Raw genomic sequence first — 21,973 nt, forward strand, 5'->3', positions numbered from 1 at the left:
AGTGGTGCTACAGAACCACTCCTGGTGACGGACATTGAAGTCTCCTCCACCCCACCCCACCCCACTGAGTACATTCTGTTCCTTTGCTACCCTCAGTGCTTCTTCCATAGCCTAGCTTTGACTCGATAGCATGAGACTGCATGGGATCCAGAGTCAATGTTGAGGATTCCCAGGGCCACTCCCTCCCAACTGTATACTGCTGTGCCAGCACCTCTGCTGAGTCTGTCCTGACGATGGGACAAGACATACCCAGGGATGGTGACTGAGGAGTCTGGGACATTGACTAAAAAGTATGATCCAGTGAGCACGACTATGCCAGGTTGATGTTTGACTGGTCTGTGGGACAGCTCTCCCAATTTTAGCACAAGTCACCAGATGTTAGCATGGAGGACCTGGCAGGGTTGACTGGGCTGGGCTTTTGTCATGATTGGTGTCTAGGTCAATGCCTTGTGGTCCATCCAGTTTTATTCTCCTATTTTTCTGCAGCAGTTTAATAGAACTGAGTGGCTTGCTGGTCCACTTCAGAGGACAGTTAAGAGTCAGCCACAATGCTGTGGGGCTGGAGTCACATACAGGCCAGATGGGATAACAATAGCAGATTTCCTTCCCTAACCAAACGGGTTTTTAACGACAATCCATTAGTTTTATGGTCACTATTACTGATATTAGCTTTTTAATTCCAGATGTATTAAATTAATTGAACTTAATTCCCCAGCTGCTGTTGTGGGATTTGTACTCGTGTCTTCAGATCATTAGAGTCATAGAGTTATACAGCACATAAACAGGCCCTTCGGCCCACCGTGTCTGTGTCGGCCATCAAGTACCTATCTATTTTAATCCCATTTTCCAGCACTTGGCCTGTAGCCATGTATGCTGTGGCGTTTTAAGTGCTCATCTAAATACTTACTAAATGTTGTGAGGGTCCCTGTCTCTACCACCCGCTCAGGCAGGGCGTTCCAGATTCCAACCACCCTCTGGGTGAAATTTTTTTCCTGAAATCCCCTCTAAACTTCCTGCCTCTTGCCTTAAATCTATGGCCCCTAGTTATTGACACCTCTGCTAAGGGAAAACGTTTCTTATCTACCCTATCTATGCCCCTCATAATTTTGTATACCTGAATCAGGTCCCCCCCCCACCCCCATCAGCCTTCTCAGCTCTAAGAAAAACAACCCTAGCCTTTTCAGTCTCTCTTGATAGCTGAAATGCTCCAGCCCAGGCAACATCCTGGTGAATCTCCTCTGCACCCTCTCCAGTGCAATCACATTCTTCCTATAGCTGTGGTAACCAGAACTGTACACAGTACTCCAGCTGTGGCCTAACTAGCATTTTATACAGCTCCATCATAACCTCCCTGCTCTTATATTCTATGCCTCGGCTAATAAAGGCAAGTATCCCATATGCCTTCCTAACGACATTATCTAACTGTGCTGCTTCCTTCGGTGATCTACGGACAAGTACACCAAGGTCCCTCTGATCCTCTGGACTTCCTAGGGTCCTACCATCCACTGTATATTCTCTTACCTTGTTAGTTCTCCCAAAATGCATCACCTCACACTTCTCAGGATTAAATTCCATTTGCCACAGCTCTGCCCATCTTACCAGCTCATCTATATTGCCCTGTAATCTAAGGATTTCCTCCTCACTATTTACGACACCACCAATTTTCATGTCATCTGCGATCTTACTGATTATGCCTCCTATATTCACGTCTAAATCATTAATGTACACTACAAACAGCAAGGGTCCCAGCACCAATCCCTGTGGTATACCACTGGTCCACAGGCTTCCAATCGCAAAAGCAACCCTCGACCATCACCCTCTGCCTCCTGCCACTAAGCCAATTTTGGAACCAATTTTCCAAATTGCCCTGGATTCCATGGGCTCTTAACTTCTTGACCAATCTCCCATGCGGGACCTTGTCAAAAGCCTTACTGAAGTCCATGTAGAATACATCAATTGCATTACCCTCATCTACACATCTAGTCACCTCCTTGATAAATTCAATCAAATCTATTAGACATGATCTCCCCCTGACAAAGCCATGCTGACCATCCCCGATTAATCCCTGTCTCTCCAAGGGGCGATTAATCCTGTCCCACAGAATTTTTTCCAATAGTTTCCCTACCACTGATATTAGACTCACAGGCCTGTAATTACCTGGCTTATCCCTGCTTCCTTCTTGAATAATGGTACATTTGCTGTTCTCCAGTCCTCTGGCACCTCTCCTGTGGCCAGAGAGGATTTGAAAATTTGAGTCAGAGCCCTGCAATCTCCTCCCTTGCCTCACATAGCAGCCTGGGATACATCTCATCTGTACCTGGGGATTTATCCACTTTTAAACCCGTTAAAACTGCTAATACCTCCTCCCTTTCAATGCTAATTTGTTCAAATAGATCACAATCCCCCTCCCTGATTTCTACACCTACATTGTCCTTCTCTACAGTGAACACAGATGAAAAGTAATCATTTAAAACCTCACCTACGTCCTCCAACTCCACACACAGATTGCCACTTTGATCCCTAATAGGCCCTACACTTTCCCTGAATATACTGATAAAACGCCTTGGGATTTTCCTTTATCTTGCCCGCCAGTGTTTTTCATGCCCCCCTCTTCGCTCTTCTAATTAATTTAAGTACCCCCCTACACTTTCTATACTCCTCTAGGGCCTCCGCTGTTTTCAGCGCTCTGATTCTGCCATAAGCTTCCTTTTTTCCCCTTATCCAATCTTCTATATCCCTCGACATCCAGGGTTCCCTGGACTTATTGGTGCTACCCTTCACCTTTAGGGAAACATGTTGGCTCTGAACTCTCACTATTTCCTTTTTGAATGACTACCACTGGTCTGATGTAGACTTTCCTACAAGTAGCTGCCCCCAGTCCACTTTGACCAGATCCTGTTTTATCATATTGAAATCGGCCTTCCAATTCAGTACCTTTATTTCCGGTCCATCTTTGTCCTTTTCTATAACTGCTTTAAATCTAACAGAGTTATGGTCACTATCCCCGAAATGCTCCCCCACTGACACTTCTACCACTTGTCTGGCTTCATTCCAGTGCTGCCCCTTCTCTTGTAGGACTTTCTATGTGCTGGTTCAAAAAGCTCTCCCGTATGCACTTTATGAATTCCGCTCCCTTTAAGCCTTTTGCACTAAGAGTACCCCAGTTAATATTAGGGAAGTTGCAATCCCCTATTATTATTACACCTCTGAGATTTGCCTACATATCTGCTCCTCTATCTCTCCCTGACTGTTTGGAGGCCTGGAGTACACACCCAGCAAAGTGAACGGCCCTTTTTGTTTTTAAGTTCTACCCGTATGGCCTCATTTGAGGAACCTTCTAAGATATCATCCCTCCGACTGCAGTAATTGACTCCTTGATCAGTAGTGCAATGCCACCTCCTCTTTTACACCCCCACTCCCCGCCCCGATCCCACCGGTCATGCCTGAAGATTCCATACTCTGGAATGCTGAGCTACCAGTCCTGCCCTTCCCTCAACCACGTCTCTGTGATAGCAATAATATCATATTCCCATCAATTCATCTGCCTCACTTGTAAGACTCCTTGCGTTAAAATAGATGCAATCCATGCCTCTAGAATATTAGTCCAAAAACATAACCACTGTGTTACTACACCTATGCATAATTATCAGAACATGGAGGAATGAACTTCTAAAAGGTTCTAACTTAAGTGGATGGCAGTTCTGGTAATACAACCTATAATCACTACTGTTGGCCTTTGTACTTCAACAGGTATCAGCAGTTATCTGTACTTGCTATTACATCTGTTTTGTATTAAAAAAAAAAGACGTAACAAACATCAGTCGTCTTCATTTGAATGCGACAACTCAAAGTAAATTCATAACGATCAATACTTATTTTCTTGCTGGAAGGAAATCAATGTTTGCATTGATTTTTGTAGCTAATAAGTCCATTAGGCTGTTAACAAAAATCATTTGTTTTCCAACATTAATCTTGCCTTGCTGAGGTTAGTGTAGCCAAGACTGCTTCCTCTCTATGTATTACCTCTTGAACTGATCATGGTAAAATTCTGATTTGCAGGTCACCATCTCACTGCTTTCTGCACTGTGACCTTCACGACTACGAACTCCACCGAAAACATACAGCTCCAGGCCAACACCACATGCTACTGCACCAAACCTACAAAGTAAAGTAACATCAAATTAAAAGCGGCCATTTTAATGTAAAGTACCTAGACAACATTTAAAATGCACATGTCAACAGTCAGTCACATTAGGCTTCCTGTAGCATACAAAGTACAACAACTGTAAGCCAGCTTCTTAATTTTATCTGTTGAGATTCTCCCTCACCATATACATTTTTTGATGTGGTAAACAAACGAACATCAATACATCTGCTACAAGCAGGCCTGAAATGCTTTTCTGATTATCCTCAAATAAGGATTTTTGATTTCCTCACATTCCCTTTCTTTGCTTCTCATAAATGAAGGGAAAAAAAACGCAAAATAAACAATGTTAGAAAATGTGCATTTCATTGGTACAAAGCATTTTTAAAAAAATTACAAATACATCCTGCCTAATCACAGGTTCAAATGAAAAAAAATTGAATAAAATTCAATTAACATTTAGTCATGTTAACAAAAAAAGGTATATTATGGAAAGCCATCATTATGCTAGCTAACCTCCTGTGGCACTGCACATGGCAAATCAGAATATGGTTTCTCTTGCCCATCTCATCTCCAAGTTGCTGTTTCTCAGTCTCCTCTCTTCTGCTTTTGTCTCTCTTTCTCCTCTCCTACTTGCCTCTCCCTAGCTTTTTTTCCTTCTCTCTCTTTTGTCATGTGCTTCTTTCTTTGCCTCTTACTTCTTTACCTTAAGTGGTACCCCTTCCCGTCACCTCCAGTTTAAAATTCACATGTTCGTACTTAAATTCTTTCATCGGCCTCTTCCTATTTCAATAACCTCCTCCACTTCAATTCATGACTCCAACTTCCTGTGCACCCACCACCCCTACCACTGACACTCGTGCCCTCAGCCGGCCAGGTTCTGGAATTCTCCCCCCTAAACCCATCTCCCTTCCACTTCCTTTAATCCACCTTATTAATCCACCTTATTTGATCCACTGACATGGAACATAAAAGTGTGAGTGTATCAAGCCTGTGTCCTCGGTACCTTGCTCTATGTCAGCCAAGAGCGACATCTCAATTCATTCCATCTTCGCTGCCTCCGGAGAATCCTTGGCATCAGGTGGCAGGACCATATCTCTCATGCAGAAGTCCTCAAGGCAGCCAACATCCCCAGCATATACACCCAACTGAGCCAGTGGCGCTCGAGATGGCTTGGTTATGTGAGCCGCATGGAAGATGGCAGGATCCCCAAGGACACATTGTACAGCGAGCTAGTCACTGGTATCAGACCCACCGGCCGTCCATGTCTCCGCTTTAAAGACGTCTGCAAACGCGACATGAAGTCCTGTGACATTGATCACAAGCCGCAGGAGTCAGTTGCCAGTGATCGCCAGAGCTGGCGGACAGCCATAAAGGCGGGGCTAAAGAGTGGCGAGTCGAAGAGATTTAGCTGTTGGCAGGAAAAAAGACAGATGCGCAAGGAGAGAGCCAACTGTGGAACAGCCCCAACAACCAATTTTATCTGCAGCACCTGTGGAAGAGTCCGTCACTCTAGAATTGGCCTTTATAGCCACTCCAGATGCTGTTTCACAAACAACTGACCACCTCCAGGCGTGCACCCATTATCTCTCGAGACAAGGAGGCCAAAGAAGATTTGATCAACTGCCTAATATCTCCTCCTTTGACTTGGCATTCATTTGTCTGAATACATCACTGTGAGGTGCTTTTGGATGTTTTTGTATGTTAAAGACAGCATATAAATGCATGTTATTTTTCCCATTCTGTCTCTTCCTTTTCTTTCTGCTTCCCTCCCCTTAATGCTTTTTGTTTTGTCAGTTTCTGCTTCTCTTAGTCTTTTGCTTCTTACCTTTCAGGTGGGAGGTGGTATGGTGCGGGTTAGTGGAGAAAGGAATCACAAATGGCCAAATTCTGCATTTGGGGTGAGGGTTGTGGACAAATTATGGTCCTTCCCATTTCCTCGGTCAATCGTTCAAGCTTCTGTTGTCCACTCACACCCACTGCCATCTCCTTCCTATCACTCTCCTAACTCTTTCTATTTGAACTACCCACTCAATCCCTGAATTTTCCTCTCCCCCTGGAGAGTTCACCAGACATGTAAACTTGTATCCACTCTCCCTTGCTCACTTCAAAGATGATGACGACAGTGTTCTCTCTTGCTCTGCATCAGGTTTTTGAAACGAGAATCTCTTGCCACAAATTTCAATCCCATGGTGCCCGTATTTCCAGCACGACAGTTGCCTTTTCGGGTCCATGATGGCACCTCTGCTATGCAGGCACGCTTCTGGCGCTGGCCACGTAGGATGCCATTTGGGTAAGGGTATTAGGACAGGTGCAGGGAGCATCTGCCAGAAGTATGCTGAGTACGCAGATTGTGACAAGTCAGTCAGTCAGTAATGCTAATTTGACGCTAGGAGTACCATTTTGGATCGGAGTGCTCCATCTAACACCCTCAAATAGCAAGAAGGACCTCCCCCACCCCCCTCCACCAGTGCAATTTAAAGGGGTAAACTACTTTCAGGTTATTTCCTGATTGATTTCTACTTGGCTGCTGCTGAGTTAATACATGTGTTGGAGGTTTGTACTGCTATTTAAAGTTGAAGTCAACAGGAAGTGGTGTAGCATGTGGTGGAGACCTTCATTCTGACTTCAAGGGTTCTGCTCAGACCATTTGCTCCCAGACATGGGTGCTGTCATTTCTATCTCCCTCGACAGGCAGAATGAGCAAAGGAAACAGAGAAGGGCAGGCTGATCTAAGAGGGAGGAAGGGGAGAAGGGCTCTCAGGTGGAGGTCATAGCTGCCCAGGGTCTTCATGGAGCAATTCTCTTATCACAAACAGTGCACTATGCTCCTCCACTTCACCACAGAATTATCAAATGATCACTGTTCCTCAACGTTCCTGACCAACACTTGATCCATTTGACCCACCTCAATCCCCAGAACCTAATCCAGCAATGCCTTCTTCCTCGTTGGGCCAGAAACATACTGATCTTGAAAATTCTCCTGAATACACTTCATAAAGTCTCTCTCCCCCCACCCTTCTCTGCCCTTTACACTCTTAGTATCCCAGTCTATATTATGATAAAGTTCCCCATTATAGCTACAGTATAATTCTCTAATTTCCTTGCCAGTTGGTTCTTCTATATCTTTCCCATTAGTTGGTGGCCTATATAGAGTACACCCAGTAGTGTAATAGTACTTTTTTCTTTTTAGTTCTAACTAGCTAGATTCTGTCCTTGACCACTCTTGGATATCTTCTCTCTCCAGCCCTAAAATGTCCTCCTTAATCAATAGTGCTACCACTCCTCCTTTCTTTCCTTCCCAATCTTTCCTGAACACAATGAATATTTAGTATCCAGTCCTGCCCTTTTTTGAGCCAGGTTTCTGTTATCGCTACATCATCATATTCCCATGTGGCTACCTGTGCCTGCAGCTCACCAACCTGATTTACCACTCAGCACATTCACAAACATGCACGGTAAACCAATTGATTACATTCCATCTTACTCTGACCACACCCAATACCTTACTATTTCTTACTGTAGTGCTATCTGTCGTTCTCAATTCTGAGTACCGTGGTTTTCCTCTCTATCACCTACTGGTTCCCACACCCCTGCCGAGTTAGTTAGTTTAAACCTTCCCCAATAGCCCTAGCAAATCGCCCTGTAAGAACATTGGTCCCGGCACTGTTTAGGTGCAACCCATCCAGCCTACAAAACCCCCATCTCCCCCAGAACTGGTCCCAAAGTCCCAGGAATTTAAAGCCCTCCCTCCTGCACCATCTCTCCTGCCATGCATTCATCAGCTCTATCCTATTTCTATACTCACTAACACGTGATACTAGGAGTAATCTGGAGATTACTACCTTTGAGGTCCTGCTTGCCAGTTTCTTTCCTAGCTCCCTAGACTCTGCCTGCCGGATCTTAGCCCTCCTTCTACCTATGTCATTGGTACCTGTATGGACCACGACCACTGGCTGTTCACCCTCTCCCCGTCAGAGTGCTCTGCAACCAGCGACATCCTTGACCCTAGCACCAGGGAGGCAACGTACCATCTACGCCTCCTGTTCGTTTCCCTAGCCACTATTGATTTATCACGTGGAGTGGTGCTGCGGACTAGGCACTGGCTGCACTTCCCACAGGAACCATCATTCTCATCAGTATTCATAAGTCAGGCGACTCCTGTACTACCTGCCTGTTGGTCACCCATTCCTTCTCCGCCTACATACCCTTAAACTTCAGGATGACCTCATCTATAAACGTGCTATCCACAAAACACTCAGCCTTGTGGATGCAGCAGTGACATCAGCTGCTGCAGCTTACGACACTTTTGGCACATACGGTTATCCACGGCACAGGAAGGGTCCTCAAGTTCCCAAATGGAACAGGATGCGCACTCCACAAAACCAAGGTGCCCTACCATACCTCTATTTACTACTTAAATACTCACCAATCAGCTGCTTCTCTTGTGCTGACCTCATTTTATTTTATAGGGAGATTAACTGAAATGTTTTTACTTAACTTCTATTTTCTAAATACCTTAGATTTTATTTTACTGAAAAATCCAGAACCCTTTGGTGTTGCTATCCCATTATTTAATTTTAACTTTATCCACTTGATCCAATTGATTAATTGAACACTGATTTTAATATGATAAATTAGCAAATTGGCTTTAATTTTTAAGTTTAATCATAAAATCAAGTCTTACTTTATATAAGATTAATTTAGATTACATTAAAAGCTTACCAGCATACTCACACCACATGAACCCTTGTCCTGTGACGTCACTTTGCGAGTTTTTATCGTTCCACCAGTTTGGTTCAGACTCTGACAGAGCCACGTTGGCGTTATGCCGCTCGGCTCCGCGGCCCGCTTCATCAATTCTGCAATCACGACAGTAGAAATGACGTCTTCATTCTGCGGCTATCCACTCTACCATCTGCATTTGAGCCACCATGACAAATCTAAGGGCGACAGGGCCGCAAGGACTATCTGCTGATCACACAGTATATGGCTCCAGTGTGCACCCCACACACTGGGCCAGCGTTCATATAACAAAAGCCACGCTGCCATCAAGCAGACCACTGGGTGTTTAGCGATGCTCCTGCTGTCTGGACCTCTCTGGAGGAGCCCTACTGTACATGTCAGAGCATGTGTTACTATTAATCATGGTCTACTGTATCCCACATAATCTCGCCATCTTGAGGGCACAGGCCTTACCACAGATTCAGAGTTATACAGCACAGAAACAGGCCCTTCGATCCATCCTGTGTCGGTCATCAAACACCTATTATAATCCCATATTCCAGCACTTGGCCCATAGCCTTGTATGCTGTGGTGTTTCAAGTGCTCATCTAAATACTTACTAAATGTTGTGAGGGTTCCTGCCTCTATCACCTCTTCAGGCAGTGAGTTCCAGATTCCAATCACCCTCAGGATGAATAAATGCTTCCTCAAATCATCTCTAAACTTCCTGCCCCATACCTTAAATCTATAGCCTCTGGTTATTGACCCCTCTGCTAAGGTAAAAAGCTTTTCCTATGTAACCTATCAATGCCCCTCATAATTTTGTATACCTCAATCAAAGCACCCCCCCGCCCCCCCTCAGCCTTCTCTGCTCTAAGGAAAACAATCCTAGTCTTTTCAGTCTCTCTTCATAGCTGAAATGCTCCAGCCCAGGCAACAACCCGGTGAATCTCCCCTGCACCCTCTCCAGTGCAATCACATCCTTCCTATAGTGTGGTGCCCGGAACTATACACAATACTCCAGCGGTGGCCTAACTTGAGTTTTATACAACCCCATCATAACCTCCCTGCTCTTATATGCTGTGCCTCGGCTAATAAATGCAAGTATCCCATATGCCTTCCTAACTATATTATCTACCTGTGCTGCTGCCTTCTTTGGACAAGTGCACCAAGGTCCCTCTGACCCTCTGTACTTCCTAGGGTCCTACCATCCATTGTATATTCCCTTGCCTTGTTAGTCCTCCCAAAATGCATCACCTCACACTGCTCAGGATTAAATTCCATTTGCCACAGCTACGCCCATCTTACCAGCCCATCTATATCGCCCTGTAATCTAAGGGTTTCCTCCTCACTATTTACAACTCCACCAATTTCCGTGTCATCTGCAAACTTACTGATCATACTGATTAATGTACAATACAAAAGAACAAGGGTCCCAGCACCAATCCCTGCGGTGCATCACTGGTCACAGGCTTCCACTCGCAAAAACAACCCTCCACCATTACCCTCTGCCTCCTGCCACTAAGCCAATTTTGGATCCAAATTACCCTGGATCCCATGGGCTCTTACCTTCTTAACCAATCTCCCATGCGGGACCTTATCAAAAGCCTTACTGAAGTCCATGTAGAATACATCAACTGCTTTACCCTCATCGACACATCTCATCACCACCTCGAAAAATTCAATCATTACTTAGACACGATCTCCCCCTGACAAAGCTATGCTGACTATCCCGGATTAATCCCTGCCTCTCCAAGAGGAGATTAATCCTTTCACTTAGAATTTTTTCCAATTGTTTCACAACCACTGATGTTAGACTGACCGGCCTGTAATTACCTAGTTTATCCCCGGCTACCCTTCCTAAATAATGGTACCACATTTGCTGTCCTCCAATCCTCTGGTACCTCTCCTGTGGCCAGAGAGGATTTGAAAATTTGTGCCAGAGCCCCTATCTCCTCCCTTGCCTCACATAACAGCCTGGGATACATCTCATATGGGCCTGGGGATTTATCCACTTTTAAGCCCGCTAAAACAGCCAATATGTTCAAGTATATCACAATCTCCCTCCCTGATCCCTACACCTACATCGTCCTTCACTATAGTGAACGCAGATAAAAAGTAATCATTTAAAACGTCACCTATGTCCTCCGGCTCCACAGATTGCCACTTTGGTCTCTAATGGACCCTACTCTTTCCCAGTTTATCCTCTCGCCCTTAATATACTTACAAAACGCCTTAGGATTTTCCTTTATCCTGCCCGCCAGTGTTTTTTCATGTCCCCTCTTTGCTCTCCTAATTACTTTAAGTACCCCTCCTACACTTTCTATACTCCTCTAGTGCCTCCGCTGTTTTCAACATTCTGAATCTGCCATAAGCCTTTTTTTTCCTGATCCAATCCTCTATATCCCTCGACATCCACGGTTCCCTGGACCTGTTGGTCCTACCCTTCACCTTAATGGGTACATGTTGGCTCTGAACTCTCACTATTCCCTCTTTGAATGACTCCCACTGGTCTGCTGTAGACTTTCCTACAAATAGCAGCTCCCAGTCCACTTTAGCCAGATCCTGTTTTATCATCTTAAAAATCAGCCTTCCCTCAATTCAGTACCTTTATTTCCGGTCCATCTTTGTCCTTTTCCATAACTACCTTAAATTTTACAGAATTATGGTCACTATCCCCGAAATGCTCCCCCACTGACGCTTCTACTGCTTGTCCAGCTTCATTCCCTAAGGTTAGGTCCAGTACCGCCCCTTCTCTTGCACGACTTTCTATGTACTGGCTCAAAAAGCTCTCCTGTATGCATTTCAAGAATTACGCCCCCTTTAAGTCTTTTGCACTAAGACTATCCCAGTTGATACTGGGGAAGTTGAAATCCCCTATTACCCCATTATATTTACACCTCAGATTTGCCTACATATCTGCTCCTCTATCTCTCCCTGACTGTTTGGAAGCCTGTAGTACACTCCCAGCCAAGTGATTGCCCCCTTTTTGTTTTTAAGTTCTACCCATATGGCCTCATGTGAGGAACCTTCTAAGATATCATCCCCCCTTACTGCAGTAATTGACTCCTTGATCAACAGTGCAAGCCACCTCTTTTACCCCCTCCCCTGTCACGTCTGAAGATTCTATACCCTGGAATATTGAACTGCCAGTCCTGCCCCTCCCTCAACCATGTCTCTGTGATAGCAATATCAGAATCCCATGTGCTAATCAACACCCTCAATTCATCTGCCTTACTAGTAAGACTCCTTGCATTAAAATAGATGCAATGCAGCAGTGCATTTTTCACTTGTGCCTTAACAGTTCTATATTTGCTCTGCCTTCCAGACTGACTCAGTTTCTCTTCTATATTTGACTCTGCATCACACCCTACTGTAACTCCACTTTGTATCCCATACCCCTGCCAAATCAGTTTAAACCCCCCCCCCCCAACAGCACCAGCAAACCTCCCAGCAAGGATGTTGGTCCTGTTCTGGTTTAGGTGCAACCTGTCCAACTTGTACAGCTCCCACCTTTGCCAGAAACAGACCCAGTGATCCAGGAAACTAAAGCCCTCCCTCCTGCACCACCACCTCAATCACGCATTGATCTGCTCTATCCTCCTATTCCTATACTCACTAGCACCTTTGAGGTCCTGTTTTTTAATCTGTTACCTAGTTCCCTAAATTCTTGTTGCAGGACCTCATCCCGCTTTCTACCTATGTTGTTGGTACTGATGTGTACCACGACTTCCGACTGTTCACCCTCTTCCCTTCAGAATATCCTGCAGCTGCTCCAAGACATCCTTGACCCTAGCAGCAGGGAGGCAACATACCATCCTGGAATCTCATTTGCGGCCACAGAAACGCCTGTCTGCTCCCCTTACAATTGAATTTCCTATCAGTATGGCTCTCCCACTCTTTTCATCCCCTCCTGTGCAGTAGAACCATCCGTGGTGTCACGAACTTGGCTGTTGCTACTTTCCCCTGGGAGGCCATCCCCAACAGTATCCAAAGCGGTATATCTGTGAGCGGGGGATGGCCACAGGTTAGATCAGATTAGATTAGATTAGAGATACAGCACTGAAACAGGCCCTTCGGCCCAGCGAGTCTGTGCCGACCATCAACCACCCATTTATACTAATCCTACCAAACATCCCCACCTGTCCCTATATTTCCCTACCACCTACCTATACTCGTGACAATTTATAATGGCCAATTTACCTACCAGCCTGCAAGTCTTTTAGCTTGTGGGAGGAAACCGGAGCACCCGGAGGAAACCCACGCAGACACAGGGAGAACTTGCAAACTCCACACAGGCAGTACCCAGAATCGAACCCGGGTCCCTGGAGCTGTGAGGCTGCGGTGCTAACCACTGCGCCACTGTGCCGCTGCACTACCTGCCTGCGCCTACTACTCTTCCTGGTAGTCACCCATTCCTTTTCTGCCTCTGCAGCCATTACCATCGACAAAAATCTTGGTCAGAGGTAAGTTTTAAGCAGAATTTTAAATGAGGGGAGATAAGGAGAGAGACAGAGAGGTTTTGGGAGGGAATTCTGGATCTTAGGGCCTTGGCAGATCAAGGCACAGCCACCAATGGTAGAGCGATTAAAATGGAGGAAGCTCGAGGCCAGAATTCGAGGAGCAGAGATATCTGAGAATTGTAGGGCTGGAGATTACAGAGATAGGGAGGGGCGAGGCCATGGAGGGATTTGAAAACAAGGATGAGAATTTTTAAATTGAGGATGTAGGACAAGTAGTGTAAGCTCAATAGTACAATTTTAAAAGGGGTACAAGAACAGAGATAGGGGGGTGCTCGTGCACAGATCTCTGAAGGTGACAGGGCAGGTTAACAAAGTAGTTATTCAAGCATATGGAATCCTGGGCTTTATAAATAGAGGCATAGAGCACAATGCCAGGAAGTTGTGCTAAACCTATATAAAACATGAGGTCGACCCCAGCTGAAGTAGTGCATCTAATTCTGGGAACTACACTTCAGGAAGGACGTGAAGGCTATGGAGAGGATACAGAAGGGATTTACTGAACTGGTTTCAGGATTGAGTGATTACAGTTACATGGATAGACTGGAGAAACTAGGGTTGTTCTCCTTACTGCAGAAAAGGCCAAGAGGAGATTTGATAAAAGATGTTTAAAATCATGACAAGTTTAGATAGAATAAATAAAGATAAATTCTTTAATAACATAAGCAGGACAGGAAAGGAGAGTACAATGGCACATTCACCCACATCCCGATATGTGGGCAGAAAATTGTGCTTACATGCATTAAGTGTAGAAATTCACATGATTTGCCATTAGATGTTGTGTCACATCAAACCACTTAGTATCTGTAATCATTTGGAATTTGCTTTAGTCCCTACACTCAATGTCGTTAACTGAATACCACATTAAGTAGTTATTTCTGATTATTGGAAGTTTTTGGCCTAAATAATTTGAATTATACAGTAATTCAAGTGAAGCAATTGTATTAAAATGGCACATCAGTTCTTTAAAGCGCAATTTGAATTATTCAAACCATAATAATTTAAATTAGGCAACTTTTAATTAATTGACTAACAGGACTAGATTGTTTACAGTGCCAAAACAAAATTCAAGTATGTAATTCAGTGACAAAAATCAAAATTTGTTTAAATTATTTAGAAATGATGGGCTAAATGGCTTTTTCTTGGCCCATGCAAATTTAATATGCAAGGACGCAATCAATGTTACAACTGCTTTCACTGCATGACTGAGAAAAATTCTCAAGGAACTTTAACAGCAGCCTTCAAAATAAACTTTAAAAAAATAAAACAAATTTTGTCACAGATCACTTAATGAATCATGTGAAATTCACAATCATTCTATTCCAATAAAACAACTTCAGCATGATTGGGGCTAAAGCCATTAGAAGACATAACAAAAACAGAGGATCTAATCACTCCCAACTGCTGAAACATGCTCCATTTGTTATGATGGAGAAAACACAGAAAATTAATACTGAATATTGATGTTTAAAAAAAAAAAAAATCGCTTTTCACTTTTTTAAAAATATTAAAAAGACAGCATTATATTGAATACAACTACACAGTACCAGTATTTAAAAAGCACTATTTAATTTTTTAAGAAGGCTGTTGAAATTTCTAATTTAAACAGTGATGATATCATGGGAACTGTTTTGAAGAGGAATTACTGAGACATTCACATTAACAACGAAGAGTTCCCATCATTATATGCTAATCACAATCGCTTCAGTAATGCTAATTTGATTTGTTTCCATCGTTAAACTCAGCAACTACCCTCAACCAGTTTCCTCCAATGAGATTGTACTAACTGCTTAAACAAATATTTGCCATCTTTAAAACAATCAAGAAAAACAGGCAGGACATTAAATCGTAATTCATAACAATTTTGACATTTAAAAACAGGGTGTTAATGGTGAAACTCCCTCTTTGCAGAGTGCTTGTTGTGTCAGTATGAAGTTTTCAGGAAGACTCAGTTCCCAGCAACCCAGTTGCAGCCTCCTACAAAGAAAAACACTAGAAGCAGTGCCAAACTGTACACAAGGGATTCTACAGCAGAAGCTGTAACATACTGTTGTTCAACTCTCCGCAATGCAACATCGCTTTGGTGCTCGCAATTCTTATTTTAAAATTCCACCAGAAGGAATTAGCAAAGGATCAACACAATTGAATCACATATTGTGCTCTGTTCTATTCAGTAATCCTGCTTTAAGGCCAATTCACTCGTGATCCTTGCAGTGCTGCTATCATTTCCTTGACATCAATAGAAAGCAAAATGTGTTTGGACTGATCAAGTTTCCTTGCATGACGTTGTGAAAAAAGTACTGTAGTGGCTTCTCCCATGAAAAAAAAAATCAAATCATTTGATCAGATAATAGTTTACAAAACATAAAGCCATGCAGAGCTGCCATGTTAATAGGATAACTAACTTACAGAAAAAGTTGATTACACACTAACCTCTTTTCTTTCAATGGGCAGATTGCAGTCCACTGCTGGGTCTTGGGATCATAGCACTCAACAGATTCAAACAATTTTCCATATGAGCCACCACCCATTGCATAAATCTTTTTCTTCATAGCTGCATAGCAGCCGATCTGTAAGAAAACAAATGCGGAAAATATAATCTTTCAACATCTATCCTTAATTTAAAAACAGAGCCAGCTATTTCTTTAGAGAAATCTGTGAACACAAAAAATCCTGAAATATTAAAATTGATATTGCAACAGCTGATATTGCTGGGTACAATTTCATTAGTGTTGCAACCACCCGGACACTTCACCTATGTGTGAGCCTCGATGAAGAGCATTGGCAAGTGCCTCAACAGACACTGGCCCAGATTTTGCAGTGGCAACGACAGTGAATCGTCAGCGTTCACAGTCATTACTGCACTGAAACCAACTGCAACTTCCGGAGATCGCACTTGCCAGAATAACACAGATATCCGGAAGTTGCTGTCAGTGATTCTACGCTTCTTGACAGCGCACACCGTTAGGCACCCCAGACTGCAATCAATGGGAAATCAATTGAATTGACAATAATTTCCACTCTTACATTGCTAGACTCACTGCAAAACCCTTGAAAAAGTACAAAAGCAGAAATTCTGATGAAAGGTTAATGACCTGAAACATTAGCCCTTTCTTTCTCCACAGATGCTGCCTTACCTGCTGAGTATTTTCAGCATTTTCTGTTTCTAGTTGACAAAGTTACACCTTGTTGAATGAGGTGCAACTGGGTTTTCAATGGCGTACTAACTTTATAATTACTGACCCTCACTGGCTCCAAGCTAATTTTATATTTGTGGAATGTCAAACTTCTCCACAGTGAAAAAAAAACAGTGACATCACAGGAAAATCGTAAGTTCATTGGTTGGTAAGTAACTGCTAATTTGAATTACCTATTCTAAGTTGATTTCATATTAAAAGTGAATAGGAGAAATATTTTACAGATTAAAAACTAAAGACCAATCGGAAATTTAAAAACAAATTAAATGAGAGAGAGATGCAGGGCCAGGCGATGTACCTGGGGGAGCTGGTGGACCCATTGCGGTTCCTAGTGACCACATCTGCAGCAAGTGTTGGCTGCTCGAGAAACTCCGGCTCAGAGTTGATGAGCTGAAGTCTGAGCTTCGGAAACTGATACATCAAGGAGGGGGAAGAGTTACCTGGACGCTGTTTCAGGAGGCAGTCACACCCCTTAGATTAACTACCTTGAATTCGGCCAGTGATTAGGGACAGGAGGGTGTGACTATGAGTGAGGCAGGTAGAGGTATCCAGGAGGTAGTGCTGCAGGAGCCTCAGCCATTGTCCTTGTCCAACAGGTTCGAGATTCTTGCTCCCTGTGTGGACGAGAGCAGAGACTGTAGGGAGGATGAGCAAACTGGCCACAGCACCATGGTACAGGGAGCCATTCAAGTGGGGGGAGAAAAGAGAAATGTAGTCGTAATCGAGGATAGTATAGTTAGGGGCATAGACACAGTTCTCTGTGGCCAGGATCGAGAGTCCCGAAGGCTCTGTTGCCTACCTGGTGCCAGGGTTCGGGATATCTCATCTCAGAGGAACTTGGAGTGGGAGGGAAAAGATCCAGTTGTCGTGGTCCACGTAGGTACCAACGATATAGGTAGAACGAGGTGAGAGGTTCTGCTGAGGGAATATGAGCAGCTAGAGGCTAAAATAAAAAGCAGAACCAAAAAGGTCATAATCTCCAGATTACTACCTGAGCCACGAGCAAATTGGCAAAGGGTCAATAAGATTAAAAAGAGGTAAATGCTTGGCTCAAAGATAGGTGTGGGACAAATGGGTTTGAATTCATGGGACATTGGCACCAGTACTGGGGAAGGAGGGAGCTGTTCCGATGGGACGGGCTCCACCTGAATCATGCTGGGACCAGAGTCCTGGCAAACCGTATAACTAGGGCTGTAGATAGGGCTTTAAACTAAATAGTGGGGGCGGGGGGAAGCGTTCAGTTGCATGGAAAAACAGGAAGTTAAAGGAGAAGGTAGGAGTGCAGGTTACTGGTGAGGCTGATTGTTACCAAACTGCAAGTAGTATACTGGTTAAACCAGAAGAGAGAAATAATAAACAGGTGAATAAAGCATCAGTGCTGAGGGACAGGTTAGGGGGTATAGCCCAAATAACAGCTCGATATACAAATGCACGGAGTGCAAGAAATAAACTAGATGAACTGCAGGTGCAAATTCAAATGGAAGATTATGATGTGGACATTGGGGAGACGTGGCTGATGGATGGTCAGGACTGGGAACTAAATATACCTGGTTATAAAGTTTACAGGAGGGACAGGGAAAATGGCAGAGGGGGTGGAGTAGCCTTACTGATTAGAAATAATATCACTTCATTGGTGAGGGAGGATATAATGAGGGGAAAACATCCAGTGGAGACCTTATGGGTGGAATTGAGGAACAGAAAAGGATCTAAAAATGTAATAGGTGTAGTGTATAAACCCCCTGGTAGCAGTTCTGAGGTATAAATTGTATAAATGCACAAATTAGGCAAGTGTGTAACAAAGGCAGAGTAGTATTAATGGGAGATTTTAACTTGCACATAGATTGGGAGAGGCAGACTAGCACCTGTCAGAAAGGTAGTGAATTTCTGGAATGTGTCCGGGATAGTTTCCTACGGCAATATGTCCTAGATGTAACAAGATGACATGCAATATGAGATTTGGTTATGAGTAATGAGACAAATTTAATTAGCAGCCTAACTGTGCATGAACATTTATCAAATAGTGATCACAACATGATCGAATTCAAGGTAGCGTTTGAAAGTGAAAAGCACGAATCAGCTACTAGAATTTTAGACTTGGGCAAGGCTGACTTTACTGGGATGAGACAGAGACCGTCCACGGTAAACTGGGTAGATCTGTTAATGGGTCAAATGACTGGAGAACAGTGGAGAATATTTAAAGAAACATTTAACGAAATACAGAGCGAATTTACACCCGAGAGGAAAAAGCTCCACTTCACAGAAAAAATAGCCATGGACAACTAAAGAGATTAGGGATAGCATAAAACAAAAAGGGCTTACAAAAATGCAAAACGCAGCACAGATCCGGCCGAATGGGATCGACACAAAGACCAGCAAAGGGTCACAAAGCAGCTTATAAGAGCTACTGAAAGAGATGAAAGGAAACTTGCAAGGGACATCAAAATCAATAAGAAATTTTATAGTTATATAAAAGGGAAAACGGGTGGTCAAGAGCAATGTAGGCCCACTAAAAGCTGAAACCGGAAATATTGCCATCGATAATGGGGAAATGGCAAACATGTTGAACAATTACTTTGCCTCAGTATTTACAGTTGAAAAGGAGGATGACTTGCCAGAAGTCCCGAAAAAATTAATAGCCAATAGGGGACAGGGACTTAATACAATTAACGTAAGTAAATCATCAGTAACAAGGAAATTAATGGAACTAAAGAGTGAGAAATCCCCAGGACCTGACCGTTTCCATCCGAGGGTGTTAAAGGAAGTAGGGGAGCACGTTGTAGATGCCCTAACTATAGTCTTTCAGATAATAAAAGCAAAATACTGCGGATGCTGGAAATCTGAAATAAAAACAAGAAATGCTGGAACCATTCAGCGGGTCTGGCAGCATCTGTGAAAAGAGAAGCAGAGTTAACGTTTCGGGTCAGTGACCCGAAGAAGGGTCACTGACCCAAAACGTTAACTCTGCTTCTCTTTTCACAGATGCTGCCAGACCTGCTGAGTGGTCCCTCTGGATTGGAAAGTTGCACATATCACTCCACTTTTTAAGAAGGGTGAAAAGGGGAAACCAAGGAAATTACAGACCAGTTAGCCTGACATCTGCGGTGGGCAAGTTGCTGGAGTCTATGATCAAGGATAGGGTGACTGAATAATTTCAGTTAATCAGGGACAGACAGCCAGCATGGATTCATGACGGGAAGGTTATGCCTGACAAATTTCACTGAATTTTTTGAAGAGGTGACTAAGGTAGTGGACAGGGGAATGTCTATGGATGTTATTTACATGGACTTCCAGAAGGCATTTGATAAAGTCACACATAAGAGACAGTTAACTAAGGTAGAAGCCCATAGAGTTGAGGGCAAATTATTGACATGGTTAGAAAGTTGGTTGAATGGTAGGCAACAGAGAGTGGGGATAACAGGTAAGTACTCCGATTGGCAGGATGTAACTAGTGGTGTCCCGCAGGGATCGGTGTTGGGGCCTCAATTATTCATTAACGACTTGGATGATGGCAGAGTAAGTCATATATCCAAATTTGCTGATACAAAGTTAGGCGGCAATGTAGACAGTCTAGATTATAGCATAAAACTGCAAAGAGATATTGACAGACTAGGTGAGTGGGCAAAACTGTGGCACATGGATTTCAATGTGGGCAAGTGTGAGGTTATCCATTTTGGACCAAAAAAGGATACAGCAGGGTACTTTCTAAATGGGAAGAGGTTAAGTACAGTGGATGTTTAGAGATACAGCACTGAAACAGGCCCTTCGGCCCACCGAGTCTGTGCCGACCGTCAACCACCCATTTATACTAATCCTACACTAATTCCATATTCCTACCACATCCCCACCTGTCCCTATATTTCCCTACCACCTACCTATACTAGGGGCAATTTATAATGGCCAATTAACCTGTCAACCTGCAAGTCTTTGGCATGTGGGAGGAAACCGGAGCACCCGGAGGAAACCCACGCAGACACAGGGAGAACTTGCAAACTCCACACAGGCAGTACCCAGAATTGAACCTGGGTCGCTGGAGCTGTGAGGCTGCAGTGCTAACCACTGCGCCACACTTAGAGACTTGGGGGTTCAGGTGCATAGATCTTTAAAATGCCACGAGCAAGTGCAAAAAATAAGCAAAAAGGCTAATGGAATCCTAGCCTTTATATCTAGAGGATTGGAGTATAAAGACACAGAGGTTATGCTGCAGCTGTACAAAACCCTGGTTAGGCCCCACTTGGAGTACTGTGAGCAGTTCTGGGCACCACACCTTAGGAAGGATATACTGGAGGGAGTGCAACGTACGTTTATAAGAATGATACCTGGATTACAGGGGTTAAGTTACAAGGAGAGATTACACAAATTAGGCCTATTTTCACTAGAATTTAGAAGGTTAAGGGGTGATCTGATTGAAGTCTTCAAGATATTAACAGGAAAAGACAGGCGAGATAAAGATAAACTATTTCCACTGGTTGGAGATTCTAAAATTAGGGGGCATAGTCTAAAAATTAGGACCAGACCATTCAGGAGAGATGTTAGGAAGCACTTCTCCATGCAAAGGGTGGTAAAGATTTGGAACTCTCTCCCATAAACAGCAGTTGAAGCTAGAACAGTTGTTAATTTTAAATTTGAGATAGATAGATTTTTGTTCAGTAAAGATATTAAGGGATATGGGCCAAAGGCAGGTATATGGAGTTAGGCCGCGGATCAGCCATGATCTCAATGAATGGCGGGACAGGCTCGAGGGGCTGAATGGCCTACTCCTGTTCCTATCTTCCTATGTTCCTATCATGATAAAAATCGGACATACTTAAATTAAAGTTTATCTTTATCTTAGCCTCTGTCTTATTCCAATCATAATCATTTATGCTGAAAAATTAAACTAAAAGTAAAGGATACTAAGTGCTTATAATTTACTGGTTTGCTGTGTGTTAATAGTTCAATGTGATCGGCTGCTTACCTGCTTGCTGACATCACTGCTGCTCCATGCCAAGAGATTCTCTTGACTTGTGCCAGATTTAAACTGCTGCCCAGAAAGGGGAAAACCATAGCCCATAGGTCACTAGATCTTTGCGGACAGTTTTCTTCGAGGTCAGTGGTGAGCACCGTTGCTTTGCCACTGAAACTAATGTGGTTTCACCTGGTCTGCATAGGCGGTCTTCTGATAGACATTAGTGGACATTAGTAGCAGTGTGTACCATCTACAAGATGCACTGCAGCAATGCATCACGACTCTTTAGACAGCACCTTCCAAATCTGCAACCTCTACCAACTAGAAGGACAAGGGCAGCAAATGCATGGGAACACCACCACCTGCAAGTTCCCCTCCAAGTCACACACCATCCTGACTTGGAACTATATCGCCGTTCCTTCACTGTCGCTGGGTCAAAATC

General features: G+C 43.7%; 1 protein-coding gene across 2 annotated transcripts in view; it reads right to left on the bottom strand.

The window, feature by feature from the left end:
- Positions 1 to 21,973, bottom strand: part of gan (gigaxonin) — a 123,616-nt gene that overhangs the window by 59,957 nt on the left and 41,686 nt on the right. Inside the window, exons 8-9 of one of the 2 annotated variants that reach the window (XM_068049183.1) lie at positions 15,823 to 15,959; positions 4,024 to 4,158 (exon numbers count right to left, since the gene is read on the bottom strand). In XM_068049183.1, coding sequence (XP_067905284.1) covers positions 4,024 to 4,158; positions 15,823 to 15,959 — 272 coding nt within the window. Of the gene's footprint in view, positions 1 to 4,023; positions 4,159 to 14,057; positions 15,367 to 15,822; positions 15,960 to 21,973 lie in introns of those variants that run through there. The other variant, XM_068049184.1, reaches the window with a different exon arrangement.

Source organism: Heterodontus francisci, chromosome 17 (assembly GCF_036365525.1).
Source record: "Heterodontus francisci isolate sHetFra1 chromosome 17, sHetFra1.hap1, whole genome shotgun sequence".
Classification (NCBI taxonomy): Eukaryota; Metazoa; Chordata; class Chondrichthyes; order Heterodontiformes; family Heterodontidae; genus Heterodontus; species Heterodontus francisci.